The sequence below is a fragment of the Falco biarmicus genome, chromosome 8 (assembly GCF_023638135.1).
Source record: "Falco biarmicus isolate bFalBia1 chromosome 8, bFalBia1.pri, whole genome shotgun sequence".
NCBI classification, from domain to species: domain Eukaryota; kingdom Metazoa; phylum Chordata; class Aves; order Falconiformes; family Falconidae; genus Falco; species Falco biarmicus.
In genome coordinates, this window is record NC_079295.1 from 9,435,124 (window position 1) to 9,455,975 (window position 20,852).

The window sequence follows — 20,852 nt, forward strand, 5'->3', positions numbered from 1 at the left end:
GAATACAAGTGTGAACCACAAGAAAGGCTTTCCTATAGCATTGTCTGCTACATTTGAAGAGACAGTTAATATTGTTTCCACCTTTGAAATTACACTTAACAGGTCACAATAATTAGACTTGAAAAATAGGGATGCACTGAGGTGGAAAATGTCTGCCACCAACTTCTTTACTCTTGAGAGGAGCCATGCTTTGGCTAGAGACTGTTGCAGGCAGCTGCCTACCCACACAGGTTACCTGCTAGCTACAGTCCCTTGTGATTTATAGGGGATTTCTCAAAACATTTTTTTAATTATTTGCTATGAACATCCCCTGCTGAGGGTGCTGGAGGTGGGGTGGAAAGAGATATAATGAAAAGTAGTCAGTGTTCCCTCTCAGTGCACGGAGAGGTTCTTGCCATATGTCTAGTAAGTAAATTGCAACTTTTGCGAAAGGAATATGTGGCTTCCCCTAGCAAGAATGTCTTCATCGAACATTTTGCTTATTTTAGACTTCATGTTCTTTTATATTCAGGGGACCTTGGCCAGCAGGACCACCCCCGACGAGTCCAGCCCACCTTGTCAAAACAGCTGCTATGCAGAGACCTCTGGCTCTAGCTTGGGTACCTGACTTCAAAGGGACAGCCAGCTCCTCAAGGGTATGGAAATGAAGGAAGCAGTGCTGTGAAATAAGAGACATTGTTATCTAACAAGGTTCTGGTTTTGCAGCATTTTACATGATTAAAGCACTTAGGCGCTCTCTTCCACATGGATGGTCTGGTGCCTACCACAAGCTTCACGTACTGCATTTTTGCCAGTGGGGATATCACATTTGGGATGGACCTTGAGCTCTTCGATAAACTTGGTGGCAACAGGCCAGCTGGCTTATGCTACTAGTCTGGGAACTGTGAACACTTACAGAGTGATCACACATGTTCCCTTAGGAAACTAGGTTAAAAATGGCTGTAGGCGGTACCTTTCTATATGAAGGGCTATAGAGGAGCTCACTGTCAGCCAAAAGTTGCTCCCAGCTTAGTAATCTATCCAGAAGTGTTTCATCTGTCTATGTGAGACAGTTGTAATGAATGCAACTGAAAATGGTTTGCTGGTGCTTGGAAAGAGAAATATTTAAGTAATGCTGTCTAGCACAGAGTTGGAAAGTTCATGTGGGTGCGAATATAATTTTATTTCCCCTGAAATCCCCACCCAGCTTTTGGATGTATAGTACAGACACATTCATAGGGCATTTGATGATGCGTTTTGCCTCTTCATGCTTTGCAGCAGACTGGTGGCCACATCGCAGTCCTGCTTTCTTGAGGTCATGTCTAAATATTTGGCTGGTTTTCAGTCTCACACACTGGGTGTTATAGGCATGGTCTCTAAAGGCACAAGAATAGAAATTATTTCACCAGTATGAGCCTGAGCAACCTCGTTTAACACCAGCCACTAGTAGTAAAGCAGTCAGCCTTACACAGAGGTGAAATGAGTCATCTGTTGCCAATAAACTAGGAAGGAACAAGGATGCCTCTGGGGTGAACCATTATCTGCTGTTACCTAGAGCAACTCTTTCTATAATTGAAAAATATATTAAAAATTATTTTGGGAATTTCTAATTAGTTGAGTTGAGCCACTAATGTGCTCAGGATGTTTCAGAAACTTAAACTAGTAACTGCCCCAAAAGAGGCCACTGCAGAGAAGTATTTTTCCACAGCTGCCACCACAGCTACAAGGCTAGGGAAGATGAAAACTTCTGTAGAAACTGAGGTTGGGCAACAAAGGCGGTATCTGTCAATCCCTGGGGAGATGCCCCCTTCTAACAGTGCCCAGCCTTACACGGATTAAAGCTGGAAACCCTGTAGTAAGTAGCGATATATCGAGTAGCTGTTCTTGGGGAAATGCACAGCTAGGAAAGGCAGAAGGCAAAAGAAAGGAAAGGCAGAGTCTTGTGGCTGAGGCCATTCTGTTCCTGCCTCTGGCATCTGTTTCCAGCCCAGTCCTTGACATGCCATTCAGCTGGCTATGGAAGTTGGTGGTTTCTAGATGCAAGCACGCATTTTGGTTTCCGTGTCCATTTTGGGGTATTGAATGATTTATTTATTTATTTATTTTTATATGCAGCTGAAACAAAAGGGTTCTGCAACAAGCCCTCATGTCTGGGGGGGAAAAAAATAATCTTTTGTTTATACAGTCAGAGGGAAAACTAAACACTGGAGAATTTGACAACATTTGCTTGACTGTTTTAGCTCTTTGTTGATGGAGAACAGAGGAGCTAATTTCTTCACGTTCCTATAGGAAAGGATCAGAAGGGGTTTAGTTCCATAATAATTAATGTTGCAGAAAAGCCTTACATGAAAATTGCAGAGCATGGTAACTGCTGCAGGGCTGGGATCGGGTGCAGTAACTAACAGATGAATTGGCTTGGGGGTGCACAGTGAGGCAGAGGGCAGGTAAAGTGCACTGGGCAGAAGAGTCAATCCCATGTGTCACTGTGCAGAGCAAAACCCAAATGCTAGGGATGCCAGAAAAATGTGTTATGACTTAAAATTAGATGCACCGGCTCTAACACACAGTAACATCTGAAGAGTTCTGTCTCTGTTTCCTCTAATGTTTTGTTACCGGTATCTTCTTTCACTTCCCAGTTTAAGCAAACTTCTTTATTTCAGGAAACTATAATGACCTGCCTTCCTGCCCTACTAGTGATTATCACAGCTGGAATCTGAAATCCTTTAGCACCAGCATGGCTTACTTTAGGCAAGCCAGGAATTGCTAGCTGACACCGCTGGTTTGCTACTGTTCTGTGTAGGTGGATGACTGGAGATGGGGTAGCAGTGATGCACAGCTTCAGTTCATAACGCAGAACCATGAGAGATCAGACCCAGGTGCTCTTCTGCCTGATGTTAAGTGCTTGGAACCATTCCCTGAGAATAAACGTGGCAATTTTTCATTTTGCTATAAAATACATCAGTGGAAAATACCTCTTTCCTGACAAGCATGAAAGACGGTTAGAAGCACAGCACGGTTAAGTTCTGCTGTGCTTGAGAAAAGGGATGGTTTTGCCTCTGACTTGCGCTTTGGATGAATCTGGATAGATTTCCACAGGGACAACAAACGGCACCTCCTTCCCCCTCTTCCGCTCCAGCTGAGGGAGTTAAACTCTGATGTGGTTTCACATAAGCTTTTCCAAAATGATGTTCATATGCCATTTTATGGAACAGTATGACTAATTAGCGCAAGCACTTGGTCTGCTACAAACAATTGGTTGTTTTTAGACCATGTGTTGTGGCTGTGTTTTACTGCTCTCCAAAACAACTGGAGTTTAAGAAAACCTGGAGGGCCAGATTGGAAAATGTGGCTCAGCTTAACTCTGCAGCATTTGGGATGGGCGTGGATGAGGCCACACAGCATGGAGCAGAAAAAGCATGGAGCAGAAAAACCACGGAGAAAAATCAAATAAGTAGGCAGCATCAAGCCCTACTTGACTCTGTAGCAAGGCCATGTGATTGCTCGCTCTTGTGTCTATGCACTGTCAGTGGGGCAAGGACACTGGCACAATGGCAGGAGGAATGCTTTCATGTATTAATCCCAAAGTGATGCAAAGCCAGTTCCTCAGCTGCTTCAGCTGATGTAATGCACTGTTTTCGCCAAAGCCATCCTGATTTCGTCCGGCTGAAGGACTACCTAGTTCAGACTATTGTTTTGGACAGATGTAGAGGCTGTATTCCCAAATTAAATATGTATATTGACCTCTTGCCTGCCTTCTGCCCAGGATCTGGAAAGAAAAGGCAGGGGGTATGCAGGTCTTGTCACTGTAATACCCATGCGTCCCGCAGTCTGGAATGGGTTTTATCTCCATAGCACTTGAGGTAGGAAATGAGGAGTGTTTTTAGGCTAGGTGGAAGAGATGCATGATATATTTTCTTCTGAAAATAGCCTGGATCTCTCTTGAAACTTAGCTTTTTTTACACAGCAAGAGGGGAAGCCAAAGTAGAAGAAACAGCCAGATTTTGCAGCTTGCTGCGGTGCTGTGGCAGGCTGGGAACAGCAGATAGGAGCGCAGATAGCAAACAGCAGACCATAACAGGCTGCCTTCGTGATCCAGGCGTGGCCATCGGTTGCTATTCAGCAGCCTAGGATAGGTTTGGCTCCCTGCAACTACAGCTGCTGTGGAGCTGGCTTCACTTTGCTTTGCGCTGAAACACTCTGAGCCGCATGTCTGCTGCTAATTAGATTAGGTCCACAGAGGCTGCCTTGAGCAAGTTCCCATTTTTAGCTCAGGATGGGCAGTTTTCAGCAAGCTCGGTGACAGCTTGCAAATTGCAGGTAAGTTGCCTCTCTGGCACAGTAATGGAGAGCTTGCATGTGTTGGTCTGGCTGAAAGCTGGCTTATGTCCTCCAAACAGGAGCATCAGTAGGGCCAGAACAACGTCTCTGGGGCTGTTGCAGTGTCATCCATGATGGATATTCATCTCCCAAATTTAGTAGCAGAGTAGAGAGCCCACGGTGTTTGGGCTAGCACTCGTTAAGACATAGACTCTCAGTATAGTGCTTATCGCAGACTGAACGTACTTCACCCCAGCTACCCAAAACCTGCTTTAGGATGCATGTCCAGAACTTTGGCAAGAAACTTCTGATTTCCAGACAACAATTATATATGGCCTGTTTAGCTGCTTTTGTGCTAACTTGGCTCTAAGCGTTACATAGCATCATCCCTGCCCCTTTTCCCCAAAGTAGTTTATAGAAAAGACACACAGTTCTGCCTTAACCTCTTCTTATTCTTGTATGACTTTATCCTCCTTTATTGGTGATGCTTCATAACACTCTCATCAGCTTATTTCATTAGTGCTGTCATACTTGTGTCAGGGTGCTAATGAAAATACTAAGTGAACTCAACCCCAAGGTTAACCTTTGAAAAACTCCCTCCAAAGGAAGATTTTTTTCTCCACCTGGGAAGCAATCTAAGTCTGAGACCCCGAGATCCCCAAAGTGGAATCTTCAGTGACCTGTGAAAAATTTACAGATAAAAACTATGTCTTGTGACACGCCACAGTGACTAGAGAAGGCCACTAGGTCATTGAGGAGTTTTGGCAAGATGAAGACGATGAATAAGCCCTCTTTGGAAAAAACCACACTTTAGTGTAGCAAGTAAGTTGCTGTAGATAAAACGGAACAAGGTCATAATCTGCTGCTGTTGTGGGATTCTTCCCCACCCCCCCCACCCCCAGCCCCGAGTCCTCCTAAAGCTTGTCTTGGAAGCCTACAACTTTATGGGCTGTATTCTCCTTGGTCAACCCAAGCTTATGGATTTCTTTTCTGGACCACCTGAGAAGACAGTCATCAGATACCGCTCTGCCGTGATGAGTCGCTGTGTAACTACAAGCCCCAGGCTAGCCAGAATGAAGCTAAGCGAGGTTCCCAGCATGACAGAGCTCCACTGATGCAAATAGCAACTCTGCTGGCTTGAAGAGATGAAGCAACAGTAACGAATCTCATCCGGACAAAATTTGCATAGGCACTAGCAGTCTCCTAAACCCTGTTTTGACACTGCTCAAATGTGGCAACATCATCTGAAAGATTTTCCCAGGAGGTCTGATTTGCTGAAGAGGATCATCTTGGGCTCCTTAGGAGGTCTAAAATAAAGTACAAGCCCTTTAGTTGCACCAGTGGTTGTTTTTTTCTGCAGTATTTCAGTGCCAGCACATACTTCTCTGTGATGTAATTTTTTCCCATTAATAAATCCACAGACCCTGCTGGATACCACTGCTGTTATGTTAGTAAAATGTAACAATGCTAATGGAGCTCTGCTCGTTTCACATATCTTGACAATATGAAATATTGGCCTCCTAAGCGTAGATTTCCCAATGTATTTAAGCAAAGCATTGCACTCTCCTTGGACTAATGGACATCTTGTTAAAGCCGTCAGACTTCATTTCTGGTTTGGCAGATGCTGTGATCTTATGGTGGAGTGGAGAGGTGCCCTGGTGTTTTCTTTAACGCTGTCGGCTAGCCACTGGATTCCCCTACACCAGGGCTTGCCGCTAATAGAGATGTAATCATATTTTGCTGCACAGAACGTAAAACGATTCATTTTATTATGTAAAAGCGATCTGTTGAGTACATCAACAGCAGCAGTTTTAACAGCCAATTGCTTGTTCTGATTTTCAAGAGCGAGGTGTTCCAAGATGGTTTGGTTTAAGAGCAGCACAGAGGGAAAATTGTATCTTTGGGGTGGGCTCAGCATAAAATGGCCTCCTTGCACACAGGATATTGGAGAATGAGGTACGTATTATGTACTTAAAATAGAGCCCTTTAAACTGGCACAGGATACTCAGTCTTGTCCAAGTATCATCAATCACAGTTATGACTCTCAGACAAAACGAGCCTCGACTTCACGTTGCTTGTTAAAATAAGAAATGTACATTTCAGTATTTCATTTTCAAGCTGCACTCACTGTGCTTCATAGTGTAGCCAAAACTAACGTGTTTGAATCATTGTTGTACATTTATTTGGACAAATTCTGTATGTGTAGTATTTTTATAACAAGGTGGCTTATTTTGACTGTATTAAAAGAAAAAAATTACTATACATGTCTGGAATGCAAGAAAAAAGAAGGATTTCTTACACTGCAGTGCATGTTCAATGTGTGATTTAAAATCTGACTGCAGTCACGCAATAGCTGCTTCTCTTCCAATTTCTCTGCTTTATTTTTAAAATTTATTTATTTTTCTTACTTTCTGTCTGCCTTTCTTACTAAGCCCTCTCAATAGTAGGTTTTCGGGCATAAACTTGTCTAGACCAAGCCTCAGTTTGGCTGTAAGGCCAAGCCTCTGTAAGGCTTTCAGCCAGTAAGGCAAACAGCACCAGTGCAAATCTTACTGCACCACTGAACTGGAAATTCCTTGCAGGGATATGGTGATGCAGCTGCACAGGTGGCTGAGATCCCTGGGTAACACAGGCCTAAAAATAAGGCACTGCCCCTCCTCTTTAGCCAGAATTCCTCAAAGGGCAGGGGCAAATGCAAGGGTAAGAGCTCAGAGAACAAGTTATGCAGAACCTGAAAGGGTGATAGTGCTAAGCCAGGTCTTGGGGAGGTGAGGTTGGAGCTGAGGTGGCTGAAGAAGGGAAGCCTGAAGGATACCTAGGAAAGCCAGGCACTGCAAGGCTTTGCCTCTGTAGCAGGGTCAGAGCTCACTTTTAAGGCCCCTGCGCTGCAAGGTGCTTTTTTTTTCCCCCACTTGTGTGGGGTCAGAGTAAGCTTGATGCCAAATCTTAGGATGTGACACACTTGCTTTTAATACCCAAGTAGGGTGGGGAACTCATCTATCTGCTTCTACTAACAAAATAATAATTTGGGGTTTTTTTAAAGATAAATAGTCCCAGGTGTAAGAAGCAGTTATCAGTGCAATAACACTACCCAGTGATCAGAAGAGCCACAGTTCCCAATACAGCTGGAACATGAGTGGTGAGAGCATGCACAGCCGAAACACTGTCTGTAAAAAAGAGTGTTTCAGTGTTCTGAGAAGGTCCTAAACTTTGAACGAGAGCTGGAGTGATGGCAGGGTAAAGGAGAGGGTGGGCTTCGAGTTCTCTCTTGAAAGCGATGCTAAACAGGAGAAAACTGTCAAAAATGGAAAGATTCCTGTTCAGGCTACCCATCCCAGGGCTAAGAAGAGGGGACCTGCCTGGTGAGGTGGCTGACCAGGAGGACTTTGTTAGGAGCTCTTAATTACTCATCTCTGAAGCCAATAGCTGCCCCTCAAAGTTCTGTGCAACCCCCTGCCGAGGTCGGACCCCAGTGTTTCCAGTGGTGGTGCTGGGAGCTCGTGGGTACCACGCTGCAGAGGAGCAGAGGGCAATCTCATGGAGACAATCGCTTCAGCACAGGCACCAGCTATAAATAGGCACCTTGATGTCACTCATATAAAAAGCGACATGTGAGAATTAAATACTTTCTGAAGAACAAGTACCAGCCTGGGACTGACAGAGGGCATCTGCACGCTCTTGGGGAAAGGGATTCTGCTAAAACTAGTTGGTTTTTTTTCTTTTCCTAATGCAGCCACCAGTTGCTTTATGCTCTGACACATGCCCTCGTGAGAAGAGATGATATATTAAGCTGCTTGACACAGTTTTGAATTTGAGGATGACCCAAATCTCACTTTTTGTACATGAAAACTGCCAGATAAACACTGGGCTGACCAGAGCAGGCAGGCATTGCCTTTTACCTTTATCACGCTTGAATCCATGGTAAAATTAAGTAGTCAAGACTAAACACAGCTTGCTGGCCTTAGTCAATAAGGGGGTGGGTAAGTTTCGCAGCCCTTTTTTCCTGTCACACATCTGCGTAATGCATCTGGTGTCCTGAGCTTGAGAGAGTTATAATTCATATTTCAGGAATTATTGTGGAAATTGAGGTAGAAGGGCTGTGACAGGATTCCCAGATTATACATGCTCCTTGTCAATGTGAATTAATTAAGCACTCACATATCTGACACAGGAATTAATCACGTCCACTTATACTTAATAGGAAAATTAATCGCTGAAGCGATCCCACAGGGCTACGAGGCTGGGCGAGGGTTCAGGGCGTGAGGGGACGGGTTTCTGTCCCAATCCCCCCGAACTGGTGGCACAGAACCTCCCCCAGGTTTATGTCTAGTGAGATCCTGACGTCTGTTTCCCCGATTTCAGGGAAATTTTCTTCGGCTTTACAGGCAAGAGGCCTCGGGAGGGCCGGTCCCCGGAGGGCTGGGAATGCCGGGCAGCGCGGGGCTGTGCCCGGCCGGGGGTGCGGGCACGGCGGCCCCCCGCGGTGCGGACCACGGCTGCGGGACCTGCCGCTGAGGTTGGGCAGCGGGCGGGCCGCCCCCCCTCATCCCGCATCCCGCCGCCGGCAGCGCGGCCGAGGGGCGTGAGGCAGCGGCCGGCCCGTCTCCTCAGGGCGGGGGGCGGCGGCGCATGCGCACGGCGGGGGGCGGTGACGGCCGCGCTCTTCACGCCGGCGCCGGCGAGCGGCAGAGGCGGCGGCAGCGGCGGGAGGGCCGGGGCCGGCGGGGAAGAGCGAGGTCCGCCATGGGGACGCAGGGGACCGGGCGAAAGCGGCTGCCGAACCGGGAGCGCCTGACGGCGGAGGACGATGCGCTCAACCAGATCGCCCGTGAGGTGAGCGGCGGGCGGCAGCCCCAGCCCCCCTCTCCCCCCCGGGCTCCCCCCGCCGCCGCGCACGCGCCCCCGGGCAGTGGGCGCAACGGCCGGCCAAGGGCAGGTTGATGAAGCGCCAAATAAAATTCGCATTAAATGGCATTTGTCCCGGCGGTGTCGGCCCGCTTTATGGTCCGGGGGCACCGCTTCGGTCTGAGCCGCTTGGAGCGGTTATCGGTGAGGGAAGGGGCTGCGGTGCCCGCCCGGGCACAAACCCCTCCCTGCTCCAGCCCCTCCTGAGGGAAATTAATTGTCTGCCGCCGCCGGGCTCGGCGTTAATGACTGAGGGCCAGAAAATAGGCCACTCGGGGGGTTTGTGGATACGTATAAATGGAAAAAAAGCATAAGCCAGAAGACTGGGAGATGATGCTGGGTGTAGGCATAAGTGTACAGTCTAACTTGGAAACTGGCTTATATTTATTTTAATGAGTTAGGCTTGCTGCTGGCGAGACGCGGCATTGTGCTTGGTCTGACTTTAAAGGGTTTAAACCAGCCTATGGCTGTTTTCTCTCTGCCTCTTTATTCTTACTTGTTGTGTACAGTTGCATTGGTTCAGTGGCAAACTGGATGACCCGGATTCGTTTTTTTGCATTTACTGGATCTGACACAGGTTGTTCAGCATCTTGGCTCTCACAATCTTCCAGTGGGGGGACATGGGCAACCCCCAGCTGTGGTGGGGATAAGTGGCTGTGGGGTTGTTCTTCACCGTGTCTAAGCTGATCTGGTGTGGACTGCTGCTGGTGGTGGCCATCCTCTTCCTTCAGCTGGGGCTGTGTGTGTCTCCTCCCTGCCTTGTGTTGGTCTGACCCTAAGATGGGTTACCTGATAAGTTGCTCTTCTAGAAGAGATTTAAGTCTCCCTTGGTTTCCTTTCCTGAATCACAGTTGCATCAGGGTCAGATGAATGCTAATGTGCCATTTATTTTTGGTAGCAACTGGCTGATAGATGGAGTTAGTTGTAACATTGTGCACCTCGGGTATTATCACTAAAGGCAGCCCTGACATGGGAAGCCTTTACTATTATTGTATACCATTTTGAAGGGGTTTGTAGCATCTTCGGAATATGCACAGTAGACAAATTCCTGCGTGAGTGATTCGGATAGTGTGTTTCCTGAAGTCATGTTTTCGTGGCAGTATCATGAGAAGATGAGAAAGTTCCTAGGGATGGCGTTTGAGGTAGGAGGACAAGAATGTTTCATGTCCTGGACATAAGATAGCAAGTAAGAGTGATTGTGCTGTGCCTTAAAAGTTTGAGTCACGATAATGGCCTAGGAATTGCTTTGGGATGAGAGTTAAAATTCCCTGACTGTGTCCTGGCTGTGCTGTTACTTGAGCAAGGAAAATGACAGCCTACAATGCGGCATAGGTTGTCCTTCTCTGTTGCACTTCTCCTGCTTTCGCTTTTTTTTTAGCTTATATACTGCTTTCCCCTGTATTGTGCAGTGGTTTGAGGCCTCAAATATTGTACTGTTTTCTGGGTTTGGGTTGGTGGTGTGTTGGTGGTTTTTTTTCATCTTCTTTTCTTCTGGGGATTGTTTAAAGGACAACTCCACTTGGTCAAAAAGCCCAACACAAGCATGTCTTTTATCTTTTTCCCTTGAGTGCTAAAACTGTGAACTGCCAAGTTCAAGGTTCAGCATTTTCCCATATTATTTTAACTCTTTGCATTACTCTGTCTTGGGTTTTATGCACTTACAGTAGTTTTCTCGTTTAACTGCCTGTTCCCTGCACAAAGGATCTTGGATGAATCTTTCCATATGATATTAAGAATTCTTAAAAGGGTAAACCAAGCGTTTTGTCTCCTCCTAATAAGGATGTTGAGAGTCTTCATGTTAGGAAGGGTACAAGGGTAACTGTTATTTTGGCTCTTCCAGCCTTCCTTGCAGGTTGGTTAGGCAAAGCTGAGACACAGATGTATTGTGTTTGTGCGTAGGTTTTCACCCTTCTTTTTCCTTTGGTCTTTGGTCGTCTTTGTTATCCTGAAGCCACAGGTAATGACTTGCAAGTCATTACCAGATTGTAGAATATCATTTTGCTGTGTTCAGGTGGGAGCCTGAAAACATCCAAACCAGGTGTATTCATAGAGGTACTTTTACCTTGGGGTCTCTGGGAGTGAGTTGAAATGTGTGCATCTACTCTTCTTCTGGCTTTCCTTCAAAAGGATTGTGCTGCTTTGACACATTCTGATTTTATTTTGTAATTGTCAGAATATCTTGAAAAATCAACAGTTCTCGCTATACCATGTGCTTCTATAAGGGCACATTAAGACTTAAAACTCTTAAAACACATAAAAACTCAAAACTCCGGCCATTTGAAGCATAAATTTTTCTGAACTTGCAACCAGGATGTCTTGCTGTGTATGCATGGTCTTGCGTAGACTGAAAGAGAGCCTTGTGTGGTGAAGAAGGCAGTCCTTGCCCCCACGGTATGTGAGAACATTCTTAAGAGGAAGCAACTAAGCAAGCAGAAGGAAATTGTAAAAGTGAAGCATATTGTAGTGACAAGATTTTAGTAGCAGTATTAGTCATGTTAATCAGTAGTAGTAAGCTTTAACGTTTGAGGCAATTTCTGAACTAGATCAGCTGCAAGTAGTTTATCACTTTGTCTAGACCTGTTTAGAGTAGAGATAGAAGGTACAGTTACTGTCAACCACCTTGCCCATCAGAGAAGAGTAGTACTGTACCACTAGATCTGACTGTTGAGTTTCTGACTTACATGGTAATTAAATGGATGGTAAATACATAAATATAGTTAACATAAGAACATGGTGTCCTGAGTTTCTAACGGATGCAGATGACTGCCACTTGGGATTTGCTGTATGCACACCTACCTTGTATCGCTAAGGTTGTTTTTTTTCTGGGTGTCAGCTCTTGCAGATGAGAGCAAAGCTGATCAATGATGGTTTTGTCTGCTTTCAGACCCGTGTTGACGCCAGTAGATTATTCTGTGTTTAGGTCAATGGAAACTTTTGGGCTATTTTATTCCTCTCCATGAATACATGCCAGCAGTGTTTGCAAAATCTAGCAGTTTGATACTCCTCGAGGTCTGTGCCAGCACAACCATTGGGTATGCGTACTGTGCAGTCAGTCATCTGTCCGTTCACTTGGGCCAGTGTACGTGTGGTTCAGGAAGACAGAGTCCTGGACCTTGCAGGGACTGGTTTCCTGCTTTTATCCTGCTTGGGTTAGATGAGTTAAATGTGATAACTTGAGACATTGTTTCTAGGGCAATTTTTTTTCCTTCTTGTTTCTAGGGGATTTTTTTTTTTCTTGATCCTCTGCTATGTTCTTTGCTAGCTACAGTAATAATGTGTTAAAAGAACAGAATGAACTTTGCAAATCCAATGAAGGACTGCTATCTTTATAAACAAGATATTTCTCTTATAGGCAGATAATATTAGATACTGGGTTTTGTTTTGAATGATGAAGAACAAGGTAAAGGTAAATTTCTTGGTCTTACTAGGAAGGTCACTTACACCTTGTTTTGCTAGTGTTTTGGAAACCAATATGAGTTATACTGCTCAGAAAAACAATCCTGCCTTGTGATATCCATGCTAGGAATCTTCTCTTTTTCATCCAGGAATTTACACAGTAGAACTCTTTAGCTAGTAATTAATTCAAAGTTAATAATTCAAGCAACATTAGCTTTATTTTTACCGTTAAGGAAAGTAATGTTACAAGCGTTGCTGCTTCACTGTTTTTGTGCTGTGTGTCATTTCCAAAATTTCAAGAACTGTCACCTACATACTTAATAATTACTTTTTAAATAAATGGCATGATCAATTTATGGACTGTAAATTTGATTGTTTTTACTTTGGGCATTGACATGCTGTCTTAGCGATCCAAAAATTGGCCTGTTACACTCCTGTGAAGGAACAGAAAGTGTAGCTGATAAGAAATAGTTCAAAATGCAGGTGAAACCAGCTAGCCAGCTTTATTGGTTATGGTGAGAAGGCACTAAGTAACTTTGAAAGCCTACATTGGAGTTTCAGGACCAGTGAAGAGATGCCATGATCACTGTATGTGGAATCTAAAGGCCTGGCTTTTGAACTGAGGGGATAATCTGAGGGAGGATTCTCTGGTTTATACAACAACGGGGGTGACTTTGATAAACAGAGATGGAAACAATTTGGTACAAGTTGAAGCTAACGCAGAATGGATATTTATATATGGGAATGCAAGCTTTAATGAACTGTTAATGCAAGCCAGAGCATTTAAAGCAGTGTATTCCCTAAGGATGTACTAGGTAATGCCCGTGTAAGGTGTGTGCCTGGTTACTATAGTTGAACTTTTTTGAGCAGTATTTGGCATTAGAGATGTGTGAAGACTTTTATAAGCCAGATAAATACACCAAAAGAAGCCTTTAGAAAGTTTGTTTTATGTAGCATCAGTTGCTTGTACTTGACTTACATTCTTCGCTTCATTACTTTCTGCCTTTGAGTGTTAACATATCAGCGCAAGAGAACAAATGATGTGGAAAAGCATACCTGCCTCGAGATCTCTCTTCTAGAATAGAAAGTTATGAAAGCAAGGGATGCTTATGGAGGGCTTGACTTGGCCCTGTTGATCTAAGTACAGGAAGGAAGGAGGACTTTTGTAGGCAATGCTTGCAGTGGGGTGTGGAGTACTGTTCCAACATTGAGATGATTTTATGTAGCAAATGTGCTCCTCTTTATTGAATGCTCCTTTTTCCTGATGTTTTATGTCTATATAGCCAACAAATGGCATTGGCGTCACTTATAATCTTTCCCAAAGCAAATGTGTGAAGGAGCAGCTTTGGATGATTTAGGTAAGATGAAAACCTTAAGACCCATCTCATTTTAGTTAAATGGGTGATTGTAGCCTGTCTCCTAATGCAGTCTGCCTAACAGTATGCCTATTGCAACTTTAAATAATTAGTTGCCTGTTTCTGTGCCCACGCCTGGCCTGAGTCCTCTTCAGCTGTTCTCTTGCTCTCCGAGGAAACAGCTGTTTAGGAACTGTGATTCCTATTTCAGTCAAGCAAGACACTACTGTTAGGATTAACAACATGGGAAGCCCAGCTTTTTTCTTTGCAAGCCCAGATGCTGAGCTTGTCTGCAGGATGTAAAACTAATCATTACCTCATCTAGAAGGATGTTTTTCCAGGCCTGTTGCTGAAGAAAGTTGGAGCTCAAGTGTACTTGCAAGGCTTTCAACACTGTCCAGTTGGCTTTTTTTTTTTTTGATCCTTTGATTGCAAGGAGCATCATCCACATAGCATTTTGGGCTTGTGAAACAAGGTATTTGTCCCTTCTGTCAAGTCAGCAGGTTGCCAGGAGCAGTGAATCTGTCTAGCTAGACATAAGCACTCACAGGCAAACCTTAAAATAGCAGCTCTGAAGTATCAGCTGTTGTCTCACTTGTGTTGAAATACTTTTTGGGGGAGAAGTTGCCCATGGGAGTGGGGGGAGGAGGGAAGGGAAAGGAAACTGCAATAAGCCAAATTTTCCTTCAGATAGTGGTAGGGTGGCTTTGAGAGTTTTGGTTTGTTTGGTTTGTTTTTTTTTTAATACCAGAGGTGCTTCTGAGGAGGATAAGTGCATGGTCTTTTCATTGTGGAGCTTACTCTGCTTCTGGTGTTACCTGGTGCTCTTGCTCATCACCCTGAATCTACTAGAGATGAATAGCTGGCCTTGCACATCCTAGGAAAAACAGCTGATGTTTGGGCTTTCATAAGACAGTAAAGATGAGGGAAGTGCTTAAGGGCTTCTTATGGGAAGACCCTGTAACCATCTACTCCCAAGACACTCTCCCTAAAGGGAGCAAGGAGTAGGCTGTAAAACTTTCCCAGCTAAAGCTGGAAAAATAACTTGCATTGAAACGAGACTATTACATTGGTTAAAAATATATTTAAACAGCAGCCGTATGAGTGGACTTGGTCTTCAGTCTTGCAAATTAGTGTTGGCCAGTTCCTGGTGAACACGTTTTTTATACCAGGGGTAGCTGAGATGAGTTGCTGTGGCGCACATCACTGCGGTTCAAGGTTACTGTGACTGCTAGATTCCAGCCTGGCATCTTTGACCGTAAGTCTGTTAAAACTTAAAAATAATGTGCTGTAAGGTAAATTGCTGCTGGTGAAGAGTGCTGTATGCTTCTTCATCCGCTGCCTTGTGAGGAGTATAACCTTGTACAGGAGAATGAGACTAGTGACTGGAGACAGTGATCTCCTAAACGAAGTAGTCTGATGTGCTGGAGCTCATTTGCAGGCACTCTTTGGTGGTTCTCCATCCTCAGAATACCTGGTTGCTGGTAGGTAGCAAGAAATGTAAGGTAACCCTTAAAGGCCTGGTTGTGGAAGCTTTGACTGTTGAAATTAAAGCTTGCTGTGGCATGGTAAATATTAAATAAGGTAATACCTCACTGGTAGGAATCTGAAAGTTTTTGTTGGCCAGTTGTGTGAAGTTCAACAAGGTTCAGAGCCGGATCCTGCTCTTGGGTCACAGCAACCCCACACAATGATACAGGCTTGGGGAAGAGTGGCTGGAAAGCTGCCTGGCAGGGCATTCAAAAAACATTTGGCTTTATTATTAGATATAAAAAAAATTGAAAGTTTTAACAAAACCAGCTATTTCTGGGTTAAGGGAAGGTTGGATGTTTTGGGTATTGAGAATAATTGCACGTAAAGGGCACAACCCTGGTCTTAAACTTTGGAGTGACTAATTCAGACTTGGAAGCTCCACTGAATAGATTGAAATAAGTTTGGTTTTTATTTTTTTTAGTTTAGGGACTAAAGATACTGTTTGGTGCCAACAAAAATGAGTGTCTGAGCTAATTGCTCATTAAAAATTTCTGACCTAAAACTGGAAAGTTGATTGTTTCATGATGTACTCTCAGTAAAATATCCTGAGTGATCTGAGAAGAGGTGGATTTGTTCAGTTGCATCTGCTTTGCCCTTCTGCATGCCTGCAGCCTGTGAGCCAGCAACTTGGCATGGGCTGTGGTTTTATCCACCTAAATACTGCTGCAGTGCTTAAGTGTTCAGCTGGAGACAGCGGACAGGGAAAGTGATCTGATAGTGCCAAATCTGAGCTGTGTTCCAGTCTCAGATGTGGTGAGGAAGCCTTTTCATTTCCGATTGCTTCTAGCTCCTTGCTGGTTTGTCACTGCTCTCTTTCACTGCTCTTTTCTCCTTCCTGCATGCTGCTTTTGTGTGCAAGATGAGAGTTTCCTTTGCGATACAGCTTACTCATGACATTATACATGCAAAATCACTGGATGCCTTCTAGTTCTTCAATGCTTTGTGAGTGTCTGTGCTACGAGAAAATATTTAGATTTTATTTTTGTATTATATGTTGCTGTACAAGAAATCAGAGCCTTTGGTAAACCATAATTGCCAGGTGCATCACCGCTGCTGTGTTCCTATTTTTAATACCTGCTAATTAGGTGGGGAGTGCTTGTTATTTTTGGCATGTGAAGAAATGCAAAAACAACAGTTAAATTTCAGAGCAACAACTTTCTTTCCTCTTAGCTGTCAGAAGGTTTATGTGGATGCGAGTGGATTATTCAATTTTTGTATTCAAACTTCTATTAAAGAAACAAGGAAGATGGTATCTGCAACTGCTTCTGGCTTCCTCAAAAATAGATTCTCAGAGTTGGGGATTTCCTACCATAACATCATTATTTGCAGTTTTTATATGTAATTAGTCAAATTGATTTATTTTTCCCAGAACAGAAGAGCTTACAGGAAGAGAGTTCCACAAAAGCTGTTTATTTGTGTGTTTACTGGTTTAGCTGGTTGTTCAGTGACTTCATGTTTTAATATTGCCTGCAATGAAGTGATGATGCCTCTGTCCCAAGTGGTCCCACTGGTGACTCTTTGCAGACCGTTCTCACAATCCCACAGATCTCTCAAGTGCAGAGATCTGCACAGACAGCAAATAGAAAGGAATAATCTTTCTTCCCTCTTGGTCTCTGCTGTTGCATATCTTGTGACCTTTCCCTTCGCCAGTTTCTGCTTTGTGGTTTGGTTTTTGGGGTTTTTTTTCCCTCTTTGCCTTCCTCCTTTAAGTACTTCCTACATCCCAAAATATCCTTTCTCTAATCCCGCATTTGAATACCAAATTTAGTTGAGTCGGTCTACTTTTGCCAGCCTCTTCCAGTAGACAGAGATGGAATACAGGAGTATCTGGCATGCTAAAAGGCTGGGACAGGTTTTTAAACTCGTTCCCTCAGGTCAGATAGATTTCAGGCATCCCCACTTGGGTTTTCTAATTATGGAGCATTTATCAGCTAACGTACTAGGATGACAGGAGAGCAAGGGAAGGCTCTTGGTATGCTTCACGTGCAGAAAAATCCCTGGGCTCCTGTCTGCTATCGGACTCCTGTACCCTAATTTTTCCCTGTTAAAACACACATAACTTTATATTCAGGTACTTCAGATATGGCTGTTCATACTGGTGCCAATGTATTACAGTCTTCACATGCTAACATAAATCATATTTGCTTTTGCTGACTATGGACAGTAAAAGATAGCAACCTACTGTTTGGGGTTTTTTGTGGTTTTTTGTTTTTTTTTTTTAATCTGTGTATTGTTTCTTGTTTCTGGTTGCTAACTTGAAGCTCTTTCAGTTGAGTTGCTATGAAAATAGTAGATATAACTTCACGTGTCTTTAGAAAATAAGTCAGTTTAAATTGTAATGGTCTACAACCCTATTGCTTTGCTCTGCAGCTGTGCATTTCACATAAGCCTTTTTCTTTAAAATGTCTGTTCTCCCACATGAAATGTGTGTGTGCTGGTCTTGATTTTCTTCCTTCGCTGAATGTGTTGCTGAGCTCTGACAGGATTTACATTGACAAATATGTTGAATCAACATCTGTTGAAAATTGAAGTGGGCTTTTGGGACATTTTTTGTGATACCCAAAGGTCATGCTATTCCATTGTCTATTAAATATGAAATTTAAATCTGCCCTGATGTGAAATGAGTACATTGAAACAGTGATGTGACCTAACCTTTACATGAACTGTGGAGGAATCTAGGGGCTCTGGGAAATAGTGTGCTTGTGTGTGGATACAAGGGATAATGTTGGTATATGTAGAGAATGTTTTATTTATAGAGGGTTAAACTCTTTTAGTAATATTTGTACATTCTTATCTAATTACCCTGGTGGAAAAAAAAATATCATTATTTGGTGAACTAGAGCAAGCAGAGAAGGGTTCACTGTATGTCCTGGTAAAATGTTTTTGTATCAGTGATGGAATAAATACATACTGTCAGACTTTGCAATTTTCAGGCTAGCAGAGAGGCATCTGGTAACACAGAATTTGTTGTCTAACCGAGCAATCTACAAATTTAGCCTCAGAAGGCAAAGAGCAGCGTGTTTGTAGTGAGTTTTGCTCTCAGCAATCCTTTTTTTTTTTTTTTTTTTTTTTGGGGGGGGGGGGGGCGGGGAGTTCAACCTGTTAATACAGAAGCAAGCTTCTTACAGAGATCTGCATTACCTAGAGTTGCTTCTCTGAGGTCTGCTACCTGTGCTGCTGGCATGGCAAGGCTTCTGTTTCAGACTTTCCACTATAAAATGAATACAGTGTATCGAAAGATGAGTCTAATGTCTTAGAAACGAGATCTGTGAATACAGCAATTGGGTATAAACACCTTACGTCTAAGATTGCTGAGTGCATCTCAGGAGCTGGTAGTAAACCTTCAGGGAATTGGGTTTTCATTGTGATTTCCTCTAACAGAATGTGATTCTTGAAGGGTTGAGCTTTTGCTGCTGTTTTATCCTGTTCTCTCACCACTTGTGTTATGTACCGTTTTTTGAACACAGCTGTTCCTGACATGAAATTAATCGATCAACACAAAAAATAGACTGAGATTAAAGTTATAACTTTATCTGCTGGGTGGTAATTGCTGTTAGGGAAAAAAGTAAGCAAAGGAAGGACCTGACTGGAGAGGGCTGCCCATCTTACACAGTTAGTGTATTCTGAGTGGCATTCTTTGATTTCAAGAACTCCAAGAAATAGCTGTGAAGGTCATTTTTCTTGCACGACTAAACAAGCCTGGTAGTGTATTTCAAATTGAACTCATTCATTAGTAAGGGTTAGGACACAGATTCTCCAGGTAATCCATTACAGCTCAGACCCAGTTTGGATACAGTAATCCTGTCCCACCCCCACACAAAAGCTGTCCAATCATTTCTTCAACAATGCTGGTTTTTTAGCTTTAATCCAGGCTGATGGGTTATTCAGTTCCATTTCACTCTGGGCAAGTTGTCGTGACGTGTCCTGGCTCTCTCGGGGAACTCCACTTCCCATGAAGTTGTGGAACAATAGCAAACATGAGAGGGTAGCTGCTGGCCAGGTAAGTATCTTGTTTGTAGTGATGATGGTTTTTTGATGATGAATTGATTGTAGTGGTGAGGTATGGTGAATAGTGTGATTTTTTTTTAATTGTTTTATTAAAAAAATTAAATTGTTTTTTGACCAGTTGCTTGAAATTGCTTGAAAAGTATGATTTTTTTAAAATACTTCCTCTGTGAAATTTCCTCTCTGTGCTTTTTCTGCAAACAGAATGTAGAATGTGTCTCCTCTCCTGAAGAGACATGGTTAGAGTACTGTTACTAGATGTTTGAAGTTTGGTATTTGTGCTTAAAGGACAGAAAATCTGGTAAAGCACAATGTAGTAGAAGCTGTTACCCATACAGCTGCAGTGTACAGCTGTACTAACAAGAAAAGACATTTTTACCAGGCTTTTTTAAGGTGGATTGTCTGGATAGACATCAAGTTTGCTTACATCAGATTTGCTCAAGCAGGTTCTGGCATTTCTTTGGTGGATGAATTTCAGCCTGTATTTGAAGTGTCCTGACTCTTCAGTGGCAACATAAGTAGCCTTGAGAGATTACTGCAGGCGACATCTTACAGCAGAATATCTAAGTTAACCAGAAGCACAGTCTTTCTGCGTGAAGGTGGTATGTTTTGAAGAATTACATGTAACTCTTTTCCACCTAACTGTCCCTAAACACTTTTTACATGCGGGAGTGATCCAGTGTTTAACAGAAGTATGAAGTAGTGGGGGACATGAAAATCACAATTTTTATAATAGTTCTCTTGTATATGGTAAATGTGTGTACATGTTTTATATATAAAACAAAAACCGTCTCCTCTGGTGATGTCCCTTGTAGGTTCCTTCGCGCAATTTATATACTAGACTTCTGATCTTCTCCAGTACTTAACGCTGACTTTATATGAAATTTAAAAGAAGGACCTACAGTCGTCGTAGTTGAAGAGGTAGTGAAATACGGTGCCTTGAAACATGTAACCGTTACACTGTAGTGCAACAAAACATCATATTGTAAACACAATAAAGTGGTCTATTACCAGATTGCTTTATTAACTCTAATCAGTCTAAAGAGCTAAAGTTAATTTAACCTGCTTGCGGATGAGAACATTCCACCAATGGAAAGGTGCACTAAAGGTCATCTCCAGTTCTGAATCTTAACATTGCCTGTAAAAACCTGTTTTGTCTTTCATTTGCTTGAAGCCACGTGGGAATGTAGCTTTAAGGATTTTTTTTTTTATCATTATTATTTGAAGTGGTTTGATCTCCCTGACTTTTTGTGACAGAAGTGTACCTATAAGCTGTGAGGAAATACTTTTGTGTATTCGATATATTAGTTGTAAGTATTTCTTGCTGAAAGTGCTATGCCAGCAAAGTTGAAACACCGTTCT

General features: G+C 43.3%; 1 protein-coding gene across 17 annotated transcripts in view; it reads left to right on the forward strand.

Moving 5' to 3' along the window:
- LRRFIP1 (LRR binding FLII interacting protein 1) overlaps nucleotides 1-20,852 on the forward strand; it is a 127,123-nt gene that overhangs the window by 6,093 nt on the left and 100,178 nt on the right. For 5 of the 17 annotated variants that reach the window (XM_056350580.1, XM_056350584.1, XM_056350585.1 and 2 more), the window contains exon 1: nucleotides 8,974-9,129. The exons of 1 other annotated variant lie outside the window; for it this stretch is intronic. In XM_056350580.1, the coding sequence (XP_056206555.1) occupies nucleotides 9,040-9,129 (90 nt within the window). In that variant the 5' untranslated portion in view covers nucleotides 8,974-9,039. Of the gene's footprint in view, nucleotides 1-8,957; nucleotides 9,130-19,396; nucleotides 19,486-20,852 lie in introns of those variants that run through there. 11 more of the 17 variants (XM_056350572.1, XM_056350575.1, XM_056350577.1 and 8 more) reach the window with 8 other exon arrangements.